Raw genomic sequence first — 13,436 nt, 5'->3', positions numbered from 1 at the left:
AAATAAATTTGATAAACTTGAAACAAACACACCTAGAAGTTGATATTAAGATGCAGGTGGTTTAAATTGCAATTAACCGTAATTGCAGCCACAATATAAATATTTACGATATAACAATAATGCAGTTTAAAAGCATGTATGTATCTTTATAATCCATATACAAAACTTTTGAAGGTTCCAAGCTTCGACATTATGTTTAAAATTACATCGATTTTCCTTAACTCGTCAACCGAACTAGTGAGGTGAATTATACTACGTAATCCAATCCCACACTCATAAACGAATACTTAGGGTACGTTTGATCTGCTAAGTACTAGACTGAACAACACTATATAAGATAAAACAATACAAGAACAAAATTTTATGGTATTTGAATAATTTTTGGTCTTATACGATTTTTTGTGAACAAAATTATTTTGGTATTTCTAAATTGATCTTTAATGGAAGAAAATACACACTGATCTGCTATTATTTCAAGTAGTGTAACGGGTACTCTTGGTGTGCTATAATACATTTAATACTATGGTGCTTGTTTTGTGATTTCTCTTGTCATGGTGATTCTTTACTGATTCAGCTCCAAAACTATACCTTCATATAGAACAATTCCAATTTGCTAATTAAGCACTCCTGCATCATTATTATAATTATTTGTTTTGGTAGCATATTAGTTTAGCGCATTTATATTGATAGCTTTCATATTTTACGTAAATTGTATGTATTGACTGGATTTGTGTGTTCATTTTTGGAAATTGATTTTTTTTCTTCTGTCCATTTTTTTTTCACAGGACTGTGGTAAAACCCCTAGGGTGCTTAACAATGCCAAGCGAATAATAGACTTGAAAGAATCACTACCTCCGGAGGTTGATGATATGGGGTGGTTTTGGAATGTAATCAGGGCATCTAGTCTTTACCCGCTCTTGAAGACAAACTATGGCCAGGTGGACCATGGCCTCTTGATTGCTTTCTCAGAGAGGTGGCACTCAGAGACGAGCAGTTTTCACCTTCCTGTAGGTGAAATGACTATCACCTTGGATGACGTCTCTTGCTTGCTGCATATACCTATTGGAGGTAATCCGCTATTCCATAAGACCTTGACTACTAGTCAGGGGACAGCGTACTTGGTTGACTACTTAGGATTGGATCGAGCGGAGTGTCGCGGAGACCAAAAGTATGAATTCAGCTCGTATCACCTATGGCTGGCTTCTGAATATTTACACGAAATATTTGAACAAAGCAAATACGTATCGAATCAGCCTGAGGAGGAAGTAACATTGGAATGGTACCAGACTCGGTGCATTAGAGCTTTCTTGCTCTATCTAGTTGGCTGCACATTGTTTAGTGATAAGACTGGTAGTGGTTGTTGTGTTGTTTACTTGAAATACTTTGACGATCTGACTACAGTTAATCAATGGTCATGGGGTGCCTCTGCTCTTGCTTTCCTATACGATTATCTATGTAAGATGACTAAACCCAAATGTGCGTCCTTGTCTGGCTACACTTGTTTGACGCAGGTAAAATTTTATATCTTAAATTGTTAAATTTATAATATTTATCAGATTTTCGCACATCATGTTTAATGATATAATTTTGATTTTCACACATCATGTTTAATGATATAATTTTTTTTATTTTTTTAGGCATGGATATATGAACACTTTCCAAGAATTTGTCCGAGGGATATTGATATGAGTTATAGAGAGGATCGTCCACGCGCTTGTCGGTTCATGCATAAAAAGGGCATTGCTGTGGAGTATTCTTACAGGGCGGCATTGGATCGTATTTTGGTTGATGACATCATTTTCTATCCATATGATTGTCATCGAGAGAGTCATCCGTTGGAGGACATCATTTGGTTTTCAGGGTGGATAATGTGCGGCATGTCATGTTTTCGAACACACTTGCCAGAGCGTGTGCTGAGGCAATTTGGATATGTTCAAACTATTCCTAGAAATCCTGCTATTGCCGCACCGCACTCATTGAGCATTCATCAGAAGGCAGAGGCTTTCCAGGATTATAATCTGCATCTGATTTCTGAAGAAGACCGTGGACTACTTGTGGACAATGATTGGGATTCTGAGAATGGATACTTTCTGTGGTTCTACAAGGTCTCGTGCCCTTTATTGATACCTAATGTTCCTAATAATCCGCCGAGGCCCGCTAATCTAGAGGTTCTCTTAGAGGAGGAGGAACATGGTGTTGAGCCATTGTCTGTCATCTGCAGGATCAGGGCCCTGGCAATTAATTCCATTGAACAGAATCAGGAGTACGCAGACACTCCTTTATACATGGCTATGAAACAGATTGTAGCTCAGGCCACGCCTGCGACTCAGTACAAGTCATTGAGGCGTAAGCGGAGAAAGGTCAGGCAATATAGTTCACAGCCTGAGTGATGTCTGTATATTGTTTTGAGTTTTATGTTTGAAGAAGTTGGATATGAACCTATGTAGTTGGTCCTTATGAACCTATGTACTTGGTCGTTATGACATTTGAATGGATTTATGAAATTTTGTAATTTCAATTCTCAGCTTTCATACTTTTGTTGCTGATTTAAATCAATATTACTACTACTACTATTCCATATAAATTCCGAGTGCTGCTATTCTCCTATTTACTGCCATTCAATTAATTCAAAAAAAGATCTCAATTAATTACTCTGTTGCTATGCGTGCTACTTGTTCCTGTTTTAAGTTAATTCCAATTCTGATTCATTATTGTGCTACTGTTGGTGCCTTGAACCATTGTGAACGTTGCGTGGCTAATTAATCCAACACTGCCGTGCTAGTTTATTCAAATTGGTGGATGAATTGGTTGCTGCAGCTTTGTTATTCTTTTGATTTAAAGTTGCCAACTATAACAGGTTAGCAAGACGCTTAGAGGCGGAGAAAAAATACAAAGATGCCGCATATAGGTGTAACATCCACCAAAACACCAAGAAAACACCAAATACAAAAACGAGAAAACCCCACCAAAAGCAAAGATACGACATTGAAATCTAGCTAAATACACTGGAATTCAATTCCATAACTCCTCCCCGAAAGCCAACACAAAACAGCAAAGGGGGATATAACAAACCCAAACACTGCCATACCCAAGAGAAGCAAGAACGCAGCAGGCAGTGCTGCTCTCTGCACACAACAGCGGCCAATTAGCAGCAGAAAAACAGCAGGAACAGCTGCACAGTTTAGCAGAAAAACACGCATCAGCACCAGAAAATATCACACCACAGACCACCAGTCCCTGCCCTCCCCCTCTACCTCTGCAAACACTCCTCCAGGCACCACTTCCACTCATAGAACAAACACACCGGAGTATCCCTCGTTCCCATCATCCACCGCCAAGATAAAACCTGTATCTCTTCAACTAACTCCTCCAACCCTTTAATCACATCATTGAACATATGGTCATTACCCGCTTTCCAAATTAAGTTTAGAGTATTATTCCATTATGTTTGAGTAGATTTTTATAGAGTCTGGAATGTGATGATTGTCGTACCAATGGTACATTGTTAAGTTGTATGATTAGAAATTGTAACATGAATTATTTTGAAGTCTAAAAATTCAACGTTGTTATAACCAATACAAAATCCATTAAATATTTAAAATAGAAATTGTTTGATTAATGAAAAGAATCTGTTGTGAATATATTTACAAGAACAGATTCGGATTCTAAGCCATTTCAGATAGAGTGTGAAACATCAAACTAATTTTACAGACAAGAGGGAATACATTTACAAGAACAGATTCGGCTTCTAAGCCAAACTCTTAATACCAAACAGATTAAGTAATTAACTAATCCCATTCTCACTTTCCTCATGCAGTCAATTGATCAATATGATCACACTTCACAGCATTGATTACTATCTCTTTACTAGTTGACATAAGATGAGTCAACACTGCATGTAGAACAGGTTTAACCTTCTCTTCACCATTCTGATCACTATTTTCTAACACCAGACTTGCAATTGCAGCACCAACTAGGTCGACAACGTCATAAACAATATGAATCACAACTTTAAGCTCCTAAATAGTGTATGTCATTAAATATTTAAAATAAGTAACTCAACGTTGTTATAACCAATACAAAATCCATTAAAACAAACAACAAAAAGCAAAACACATAACCAAAAGAATACAATCAAAATTAGTTTGTCTTCAACATATCATCTCCATCGTCATCACACACAATTGGATCATTTTTATTTGTTTCTTTCGGTCGTTGGTCGCCTTTTTCAATATTCTTTAATTCATTAAACATACACTGCCTCGCAACAAAGTGATCCTCCCAAACTTGAGTCTCTGGTCTTCTGTAACTTTTCCACTGCGGTGTTGTTGGAGGTATTGGGCATCCAGGTCTCAGAAACACATGAACAAAGTGGTTAGGAATCAATCCTAGGCACATAATTCGCGAAGATGGATTAGCTGGAGGACAACCACGAAGAGGAAAACATGTTTCTGAAAAACCGTTTCCATATTTCAAAACAACTACAACTTTACCATATAATGTTGCAATGATGTGTCCCATATCTGGCACTGTCAACCATTTTTCTTCCGGCAAAATTGAAGTCTTTACCTTTGAAGGGTACAACGAGTCAATAAGAACTTGTAGTCGATCTTTACCCCCAAATATTCCCAGATAATCATTCCTCTTACCTGTCAGTTCCTTAATGAGAGCAAGGCAGACTAGTCTGTAACTATCAGAACCAAGGCCAAGATTTTCAGCTACAACTCGGTAACCACAGTAACCGTCACCATCCACGCTAAAACAAAAAATAGCCACCCAACACAACAAAAAAGTCATCCGACGAGAATTTGAGGTTGGTGACCTCGTCCTATGAAGGAATCAGAAAGACTCTGAAGAAGGGAAACTCACTGCCAACTGGTAAGGACCCTACCAGCTCGCAACTGCGACATCACTGTCCGGAAGAACCCCAGCTCGCGATGGGTGATTCACGCCTCGGGGCTTTGAACTTAAAAATAATTTTTCGTTCATTCACCGTTACACGTTTGGAACACAACTTTGAACACACATTCAGATAAACAACTCTTGAATGTGAAAATCTTCTAACATACCCCACGTAAAAGTTAGAACTATCACGCTCAAATCCCCCCGCATTCAGATAATTCAGCAATTACTTTCCCCGTGTCTTTAGAAACCATAAGAAATATACTTTCTGGCCTTCAGAACAATCAACTACTAATTTCTGTTTTTATGTTGTGGTTGTTGATTGAACTGATTCAGAAGATGCATTGAAAAGAATGAGTTTCACTGAACCCTACTACACTATAGTTCCAGACTTCCAGTCCTGTTTGAATATTGTTACATCCCTAAGAGCAGGGTGGATGTATTGAAAATCTTGTGTCTGGAGAAGGATCGAAAGCGAAAGAAAAATTTGCACATTTGCTATAGGGCTAAAGGAAAACTAACTAACCGAAATACCTGCCATTTTCTTGATACTAACGGTCTATTATTGATTTTGGAGGGGAATGTTTTAGAGGGCTAAGCCTATATCTTCTCGTCACCTTTTTAATCGAGTTTAGAATCATTTTATAATTTCTTTAATTTAGAAATGAAAAACAAGTCTTCCTCTCCAACCCAACACCCAAACATAGTCTAAAGGTCGGCTTTTCATTGGCATGGCATGTCTTTGTTCATGTAAATGCATTAGAGTGGTTCAAGTTTGATATACCAAAATTTATTTTGCAGTGGATATCGATACAAGTATTTCACCTAGAGTTGTTTTGGCCATAGTTTATGAATTCATAATGTCTTTGATCTTGGTGGCTCTATGCAAAAACTTTCCATTATTACAGGTACATAAATGGTATATCACAAGACAATATCAAGAATTACAAGAATGCCTGGAAAGCAGGTTAGACAATATGGCACTCACAAACTTACTGAATGTGTTAGACATTTTCTCTACATTCATACAAACTTTGGCACTCACAAATTCACAATCACATATTACATGGAAGGTGGAATTTTAAATAGTAATCAAATGTAGTATCTTAAATAAACATTTTTTTTGTATTAAAAAAGAAGGTAGGACTCAGGAACAAGTTTTTAGTATTAGAAGATCACATTGATAACGAGGCTGTCCAGATTAGAAGTTGGACTGGACAAACTGTAGCTTTCAGATTAAAGTGAATACTACCTCCGTTCCTTTTTAATTGTCACATTTTGACATTTTACAAAAATCAAGATAGTCAATGATTGTTACTACTTTTGATGCAATAAGTTATACTTTTACTATAATGACCTTATTCATTTAATATTTCATTTCATATATTTCTCTCTCCGTAATAAATAACTAAGGATAATATGGTAAAACAATATTTAATATTGCATTGAACTTTGAAAGTGACAGTTAAATAGCAACAAAAAATTTCTTCAAAGGAGACACTTAAAAAGGAACGGAGGGAGTATTTACTAACTATCAATTAGAGCTATATTAATAAAAACAAAATTCGTTTCTGATTAACATTACTGCTTTTAGCTATAAAATCATACAATTCATATTTAAAGACCGATCAATTCATGTATAATAATGTTCTCCTTTTCCTTAAAAAAAAAAAAAATGTTCTCCTTTAGAAGATCCATGAAAGGGTTTTCAAAATTGATAATGTAATTAGACGAATAATCTTCTTATATATTAAAGTTAACACTTAAGCATATTTTAGCCCTAATTTTAACTTAAACATAATGCCTTAATTTTACTGTTTTAACCCTAGCTCACACCTAATCTTCTCACACCTCTCTCCCTTTTCTCTCACACCCGATACATATCCCTATTCTCAATTCATTCTCCAATTCTCCAATTCCAACATATTCGATCAACTCTCATCTCCCCCAAGATTTAGTTTCTCACACTCAAATTTTTCGAAACTTCAAACTAATCCGAACACAAAACATTAGGAACGATAAATCAAAGCGACGAATCATTGTACCAACAAAGAGATGATTAACCAAAGAACCCAAACAAAATCAATAGAAATCAAACCAACAAAACTAAACCAAAAGCCAAAGAGAACTTTTAACGAACACTTCCTGTATCAGCCGCCACTTTATCTCCTCCGACAACGAGGATCTTCTCATAGGTTCATCTCTCTCTTTCTCTCTAATTTCTTTTGTATCAAGTCCACACATGCAGACTCCTGCCCTAACTCCTGCTTGGTTTTGGTTTTGCTTCAGGTGTCGATGAAGGTGATTGATATGTGGGGATTGAGGAGAAATGTTTGTCCTATATCATCTTTACCACTAATTTGGGTTTTGATTTTGTGATTTATAATCATAAATTTGTGTTTTCAGCAGGTCCTTCTATGTTTTCTAATGTGGAGAGTAGAATATTGAATAGCTTCATCATGGTGAGTTTTGTTTAGTTGTAGTTTATGCAATCACTAATTTGGCTTTTGATTTTGTGTTTTATAATCATAAATTTGTGTTTTCATAAAAGGAAAGCTACGCTACTTAAAGGTATGGAAAAATAAGCCTTAGAAATTTGTATGTATTTAATTTATTTTCTCTATGTGTATTTGCTAAATTTCTAGGTAATCAATGTCAAACCCTTCAGCAATTAATGGTGACTATAAAGTATACTCAAATTGCTGAGATTTTAGGAGCTGTAAAACCATTTGAGAGTTGGCTCTTGATAACAATCATGAACCATTTTATGTGTTCTAATGTGGAGAGCAGAATATTGAATAGCTTCATCATGGTGAGTTTTGTTTAGTTGTAGTTTATGCAATAAGCTTCATTCAATTGATTTTATGCCCATTTGGTAACCTAAACCCGTAAGCCCTGATTATATCTTGCTCATTTGAATATATGCTCATTTGATGATTGACTGACAGATGCAGAAACAGGGGAAGTGTGATTTCTTACCGAGGGATAATCATATTCACTCTTTAAATCTATAGAGTAAGTCAAATGCGAAAGCAAAAATCTTATAAATTTTGTTCCTATGTTGTTCAATAAGTCATGTCAATTTGGTTCTGTTTTTTTTTTCATACACCTTCCATTTGTACATCCTATTTTCTAATATGGAAACCCTATTGCCTTAATTTACTGTTTTAACCTTAATGCTTATTTTATTTGTTCTATTTTTTTGTTTCAACAGACCTTAATGCTTATTTTATTTGTTCTATTTATTTGTTTCAACAGATCGACTTATTTTATTTGTTCAATTTTTTTGTTTCAACAGATCTGCCAAATCACACTCATAGCCAAATCTCCTATTTTCTTCAACAAAAGAAATCGGTTCTTCCTTTTCTCTTGCTTCACCACATACTAGAAGCAACATCACTCCTGGTTAGTTAACATACCTTTTTCTTTTCTTTGATTCTCTTCTTTTCATCACTTTTAACCCTATTCTTTTCATCGCTATTTTAGAAAACATGGCTGGCATAAATATAGAGACTCTTTTGTCCTATCACTGCCTAACTGGTAAACTTTTTAACACATATTCCTTTAATCTAATTATATTTTTTCTGCCATATATACATGACAAAAATTTCACTTTCGTTTTTTTATAGGTCCTTTGCTCAAAAACCCACTTTCAGAATATGACAAGGCAATCAACAAGCTACAAGTAAAGTACAGAACATACATCGTCGAGTACGACTTCGACACTGTGAGTATACTTTCATTTTCGTTGTACAGAACAAGCTACAATGTTATTTTTAAATTATAAACAGATAGTTGTTGAATAGTGTTGTTTGCTAAATTTATAGTGTTGTTTGCACATTGTAAATGTTTGTTCTATTTTAGAAACTATGTGTTTACTATATATATTGTGCTCTTTTGTATAAATGTTGCTATATGAAAATTGACAGATAGTTGTTTGCATAAACTAAATATTTGTTCATAAGCCACATATTTGCCTAATCATCCATATTAGTTCAATGTCCTTTTTTATTAAATTACGGTAGGTCTTGCCTACCATAGTGTGATAAATATTTATAGATCCAATTTAAAACAGTTATAATAAACAAATAATTTTGTTGTTTTCACCAGGGTGCCGTATGCTTGCCAAGAATGTTCGGCAGTGATTTTGGAGATCGGATTGGGCGCTTTGCAACATTGACTGATCCAAACGGCAATCAATTTGAGGTCTTAGTCGATAGCATTAATGGTGACTTTTTTTTAACAAAGGGATGGAAAGCAATTAGTTTCTGCCCTTGCCTACCAATTTTGTCAAACTGATTTCTGAACATTTTTTTTGTAGATTGGCCAATGTCTTCATTGTTGCGCCTGAGAGTCTTTCAACTTTAATTGAGGGTACACCCAGCATTCGGAAAGATGCACAAAGGTATAATTACGATGAGTATGTTGGTGTTCTTATTTGTGGTTTCTATTTTTATTATTATTATTATTATTTCTTTTTGAGAAATTAGAATTACTTAGAATTATTATTAAGTTTGGTTCCAAATTTTTTGGGAGCCAATACTTATCAATATGTCCTCTTTTTAAGGAAAGCAAAAAACCAATTATTTCCTTATGATGCAATCTTTTCCTACCTAACAAAATGTGCTATTTTTATTCAAAAGCAACTGTACAGATCGTTTGCAGTAACAATATTTTCTGTTTTTTTTTTTATGAAAAACATCATACATATCCTTTCCTTCCCATCGAACCCCACTCAGCACTTTAACAAAATGTGCTATTTTCAATGAAAGACACTAAAGAGATCGTTTCCACTATACAATCCTCCCCTACCTAACAGTATTTCCTGTTTTTTATGAAAAACATCATACATATCGCTTCCTTTCCATCAAACACTACTCATCGGTTTTTGTCCCTTCATTCTATATATACATCACAACCTAATAGCAATATAATCTGGTTCTAAGTAAGCATCTTCCTTTTTCAAAAGCGGCAAACAAAAATGTCTAGCATATACACCCCACTATCAGCTGTTTCTGGAGGAAGGAAGAACCTGAAGATGTGTGTGCGTGTTGCTCACATTTGGTTAATTCCAGCTAAAAAAGATCCAACTAACATCATATTCATGAACATGTTGCTGGTGGATGCAAAGGTTTGTGCAATTTTTCAATGTTATTTTTTAAATTAACCTCTTACAACCATATATTGTTGCCATTCTCTTTTTGTTGCATATGCATGTTTGAATCACTAATTGAATTGAATATGACATAAATTACTTAGATTAAGTTCGATTTAACTTACTGCGTTGTTTAATTTTTGCATGCTTAAAGAAAAATTGAGATAGCATATATATAGTTGCTATATAGTTTACAATCTGAAAACATATATAGTTAATGGAAATAAAACTTATACTCATATATATAGTTGCTATAAATAGTACGTCCATGCATATGGTTTATATTATATTTTGCGGCACTATGATGAATATGACAAATGAATATGATCAATATGAGCTATTAATAGTACCTCCATACATGATGGTTTATATTTCTCTGTAATTTATTATTTTAATCACCTATTTCCTACTTTTGTTGTCATCTATAGGGTGGACGTATCCACGCCACAGTTAGAAAGGATTTGGTGGCAAGATTCAGGTCAATGGTTGAGGAAGGGGCTACATATGAGCTTCACAATGCAATCGTCGGTATTAATGAAGGTCCATATAAGATAACTTCCCACAAACACAAACTTGGTATGCTGCACAACTCAAGTTTTACCAAAAAAGACTTACCTACTATCCCTATCAATGTTTTTTAGTTCATGTCATTCAATGAAATCCTCTCTTCAAATGTCGAGGAGACATCTGCTGGTAAGACTTCAATTGTGAATGTGTGATGTGCATTACTTATAACTCTCTGCACTCCCTGAGAAAATACTTACAGTTGTTTTTACTTTTCTATACACTATATCAGATGTTATTGGTCATGTAATTGAAAGGGGTGATGTAAAGGAAACTGAAAATGAGGGCAGGAAGAGCAAAGTGATTGATCTCACTTTGCAAGATTTGGAGTGAGTTTTATCTTTTGATTTTTGCCTCTTTCATGTAATATAAGTTTGATAAACATTGTGTGGATGCATTGATTATTGCCTAATATTTGATTGCAGGAACAACCGTTTGCATTGCTCTCTTTGGGGTGAACATGCTGACAAAATTGTGAGCTTTTTTGTTAACCACGACAACTCTTCTCCTGTTGTATTGATATTGCAGTTTTGCAAGACACGCAAATATTTAGGTATTTCACGGTTTTTAGTTTCTACTTTCTGTTAATATCTACACATGAAATATTGGTAGAAAATGTTCACTTCCTGTTCAATTTGATTAAACTAGGTGCAATGGGGATTGTTAATGCGTTTTATGGGACTAAATTGATACTTAAATTTACCTGAAGTTGCTACATACATCGCAGGGTAAGCATTTACGTTTTTATAGAAAGTAGACACTAAAATCTTATGATTGGTGTGGACGTATTTTGTAAAACTTGATAACCTATAATTATTGCATCAATGAAACCATGAGCTGCTATGATTGTTTAACTTGATACCACATATGATGACATAGCAACCAAGAGTTAGGCGACACTAATTTATGATCTTATATTTCTACAATTTACAGACTTAAGAATTAATTCATATATGGTTTGTTTAAAAAAATAAAAATACAAGATGGAGCTTGACATTTTGCATAATTGTCCTGAGTTTTATTATTTGTTCTGCTTGAATTTCATTCTTTTAATGAGATTGTTATACTTTTATCAGTATGAAAAAAACATCGCTCCAGTTGACCCAAAGTGTTAGCCAGATTTCCATAAACAGCTCTGCATCTCTTTCGGATGACTTGCTCAACACCAAGAGAATGACAATCGAAAGTATGATTGAGTCAACTCAGGTAGTTGTCTATTTTAGAGATTTTTGAATATTTTTTCCGATTCATCATTGATATTTATGTTCAAGAATTTTATGCAAAAGGCGGTGAATTTTTTACAGGTGTGTCAAGGTTCGGTACTTGCCACTATATGTGAGATCGAAACTGAGGTTGAGTGGTACTTTCGTTCGTGTATCCAATGTGCTACATTGGTCACTGTTGACAATGGAATGCTCCGGTGTCGCAAGTGAAAAACTTGCAAAAGTGTTGTGCCTAGGTATCTAAATCTCATCCGAATATAATAATTGTTTTTATGATACGTAGAAGTTTATTGATACGGTTGATTATTTGTTAGGTTCAAGCTGCATGTCATTGTGATGGACGATACAGGGTCCGCTACTTTTGTTCTTTTTGATCGCCAAGTGACGCAATTTATTGGGCGTAATGTGCAGAACTTAATCAATGAACATGAGAAGGTAGTGGATAATTGCATGGTCTATATATGAGGTTTTTTTTTTTTTTTATGCAAGGAACTTTCAACTAACATCTTCTGATTTTTCAACAGGGAGAAGGCACCAATGATTATCCTCCTGATTTTAATGTGCTTATTGAAAAGCAAGTTCTTTTCAAGGTTGAGGTTGGTGAAGGAAATATCGTGAAGAAGTATAGGAATTATGCTGTTAAGAAGGCATCTGACGATGTTGGTGTCATCGAACAGTTCATGTCTAAGTATAATTTGGAGGTAGTTCATATCTGATATTACAATCTCATAACTGTTTTAGATTAATTAATGTTCATAAGGAAATCATCCTATGACTAATTGGTTCTTTTGTTGATGTATGTGTGATAGAAACCCAACGATGGATCTGTTGAAGAGCTTAGTGTGAATGGTGTTGCAGCAAACAATTATAATGTTGAGGTGGCACTTCATTGATTAATTATATATAATCTACAATAGCCAATCAAATGCAGAAAATTTAATCTGTAGGAAATTTAAACAAATTTTTTTAACACAAATGTCTGCAGGATGTACAAGAGGCTGAAGACTCATGCAGCAATACTTGTGTGATTGGCACACGAACTAGCAAGACAGGTCTTAAGCGGTCCTCTGATAGCATTGACTCTGTAGCTGTTGATCACGGTGAAGCTGGTCAGGCATCGGTTACAAAACCTAACAGGGCTGTTCGTGTCAAGATTGAGCCCAAAGACACTAGAGTTGTTCAACTTGATCTAATGCTGGAACTATCTGCTTTGTTACCGAATCTTCAATCTCCATGAATCAGACATTTAGGATTCAGTTTTTTTCCTTTATTTTTTTACATTTTGGTCTTTAATTTTCATTGTATTGCTGTGTTGGTTGTACTTGCTTAGCTCTGCAAACTTTTGTCAGTACACCTAAATAAAGTTTTGTTCAAGCATGAATGTGGTAATATTAGTCAACAAGATGAATCAACTTTCACATTTGCAAACCAAAACAAATACAAAAATCAGTTAACAGTTAACCAAACTGTGATGAATTGGTAACTTCATTGCAAAAAGTATACTATTAATTTAGAGACTTAATAACAACATTTTATTACTTCTAGAGAAAAGGTTAGACAAACTTATTTGGATTAATACTTTTCAGGTGACC

At 34.8% G+C, this 13,436-nt stretch overlaps 3 protein-coding genes and 1 long non-coding RNA gene across 5 annotated transcripts; all 4 read left to right on the top strand.

Moving 5' to 3' along the window:
- The first annotated feature begins 1,271 nt into the window (after positions 1 to 1,271).
- On the top strand, positions 1,272 to 2,488 carry LOC120577315 (uncharacterized). Its single transcript, XM_039828480.1, has 2 exons — positions 1,272 to 1,511; positions 1,638 to 2,488. Exons 1-2 carry the CDS (start codon positions 1,461 to 1,463, stop codon positions 2,388 to 2,390), a joined length of 804 nt encoding a protein of 267 aa, XP_039684414.1. The 5' UTR covers positions 1,272 to 1,460; the 3' UTR covers positions 2,391 to 2,488.
- A 4,438-nt stretch (positions 2,489 to 6,926) lies between these two features.
- LOC120577662 (uncharacterized) lies at positions 6,927 to 7,935 on the top strand. Of its 2 annotated transcripts, none has more exons than XR_005643630.1 (5): positions 6,927 to 7,097; positions 7,192 to 7,233; positions 7,312 to 7,364; positions 7,548 to 7,714; positions 7,851 to 7,935. It is a non-coding gene; the product is annotated as an uncharacterized lncRNA (long non-coding RNA). The 2 variants fall into 2 exon arrangements; XR_005643631.1 differs by having other exon boundaries at positions 7,309 to 7,364.
- Positions 7,936 to 9,286: 1,351 nt separating this feature from the next.
- LOC120577725 (uncharacterized) lies at positions 9,287 to 11,343 on the top strand. Its single transcript, XM_039829565.1, has 6 exons — positions 9,287 to 9,307; positions 9,892 to 10,033; positions 10,486 to 10,750; positions 10,854 to 10,950; positions 11,047 to 11,174; positions 11,270 to 11,343. Exons 3-6 carry the CDS (start codon positions 10,702 to 10,704, stop codon positions 11,326 to 11,328), a joined length of 333 nt encoding a protein of 110 aa, XP_039685499.1. The 5' UTR covers positions 9,287 to 9,307; positions 9,892 to 10,033; positions 10,486 to 10,701; the 3' UTR covers positions 11,329 to 11,343.
- An 818-nt stretch (positions 11,344 to 12,161) lies between these two features.
- LOC120577758 (uncharacterized) lies at positions 12,162 to 13,218 on the top strand. Its single transcript, XM_039829691.1, has 4 exons — positions 12,162 to 12,279; positions 12,369 to 12,545; positions 12,654 to 12,722; positions 12,830 to 13,218. The coding sequence occupies exons 1-4, from the start codon at positions 12,181 to 12,183 to the stop codon at positions 13,079 to 13,081; spliced, it is 597 nt and encodes a 198-aa protein (XP_039685625.1). The 5' UTR covers positions 12,162 to 12,180; the 3' UTR covers positions 13,082 to 13,218.
- Positions 13,219 to 13,436: the final 218 nt, after the last annotated feature.

This window comes from Medicago truncatula, chromosome 8 (assembly GCF_003473485.1).
Source record: "Medicago truncatula cultivar Jemalong A17 chromosome 8, MtrunA17r5.0-ANR, whole genome shotgun sequence".
NCBI classification, from domain to species: Eukaryota; Viridiplantae; Streptophyta; class Magnoliopsida; order Fabales; family Fabaceae; genus Medicago; species Medicago truncatula.
The sequence above is the reverse complement of the archived record's forward strand: the minus strand, read 5'-3'. Positions and strand labels throughout refer to the sequence as shown.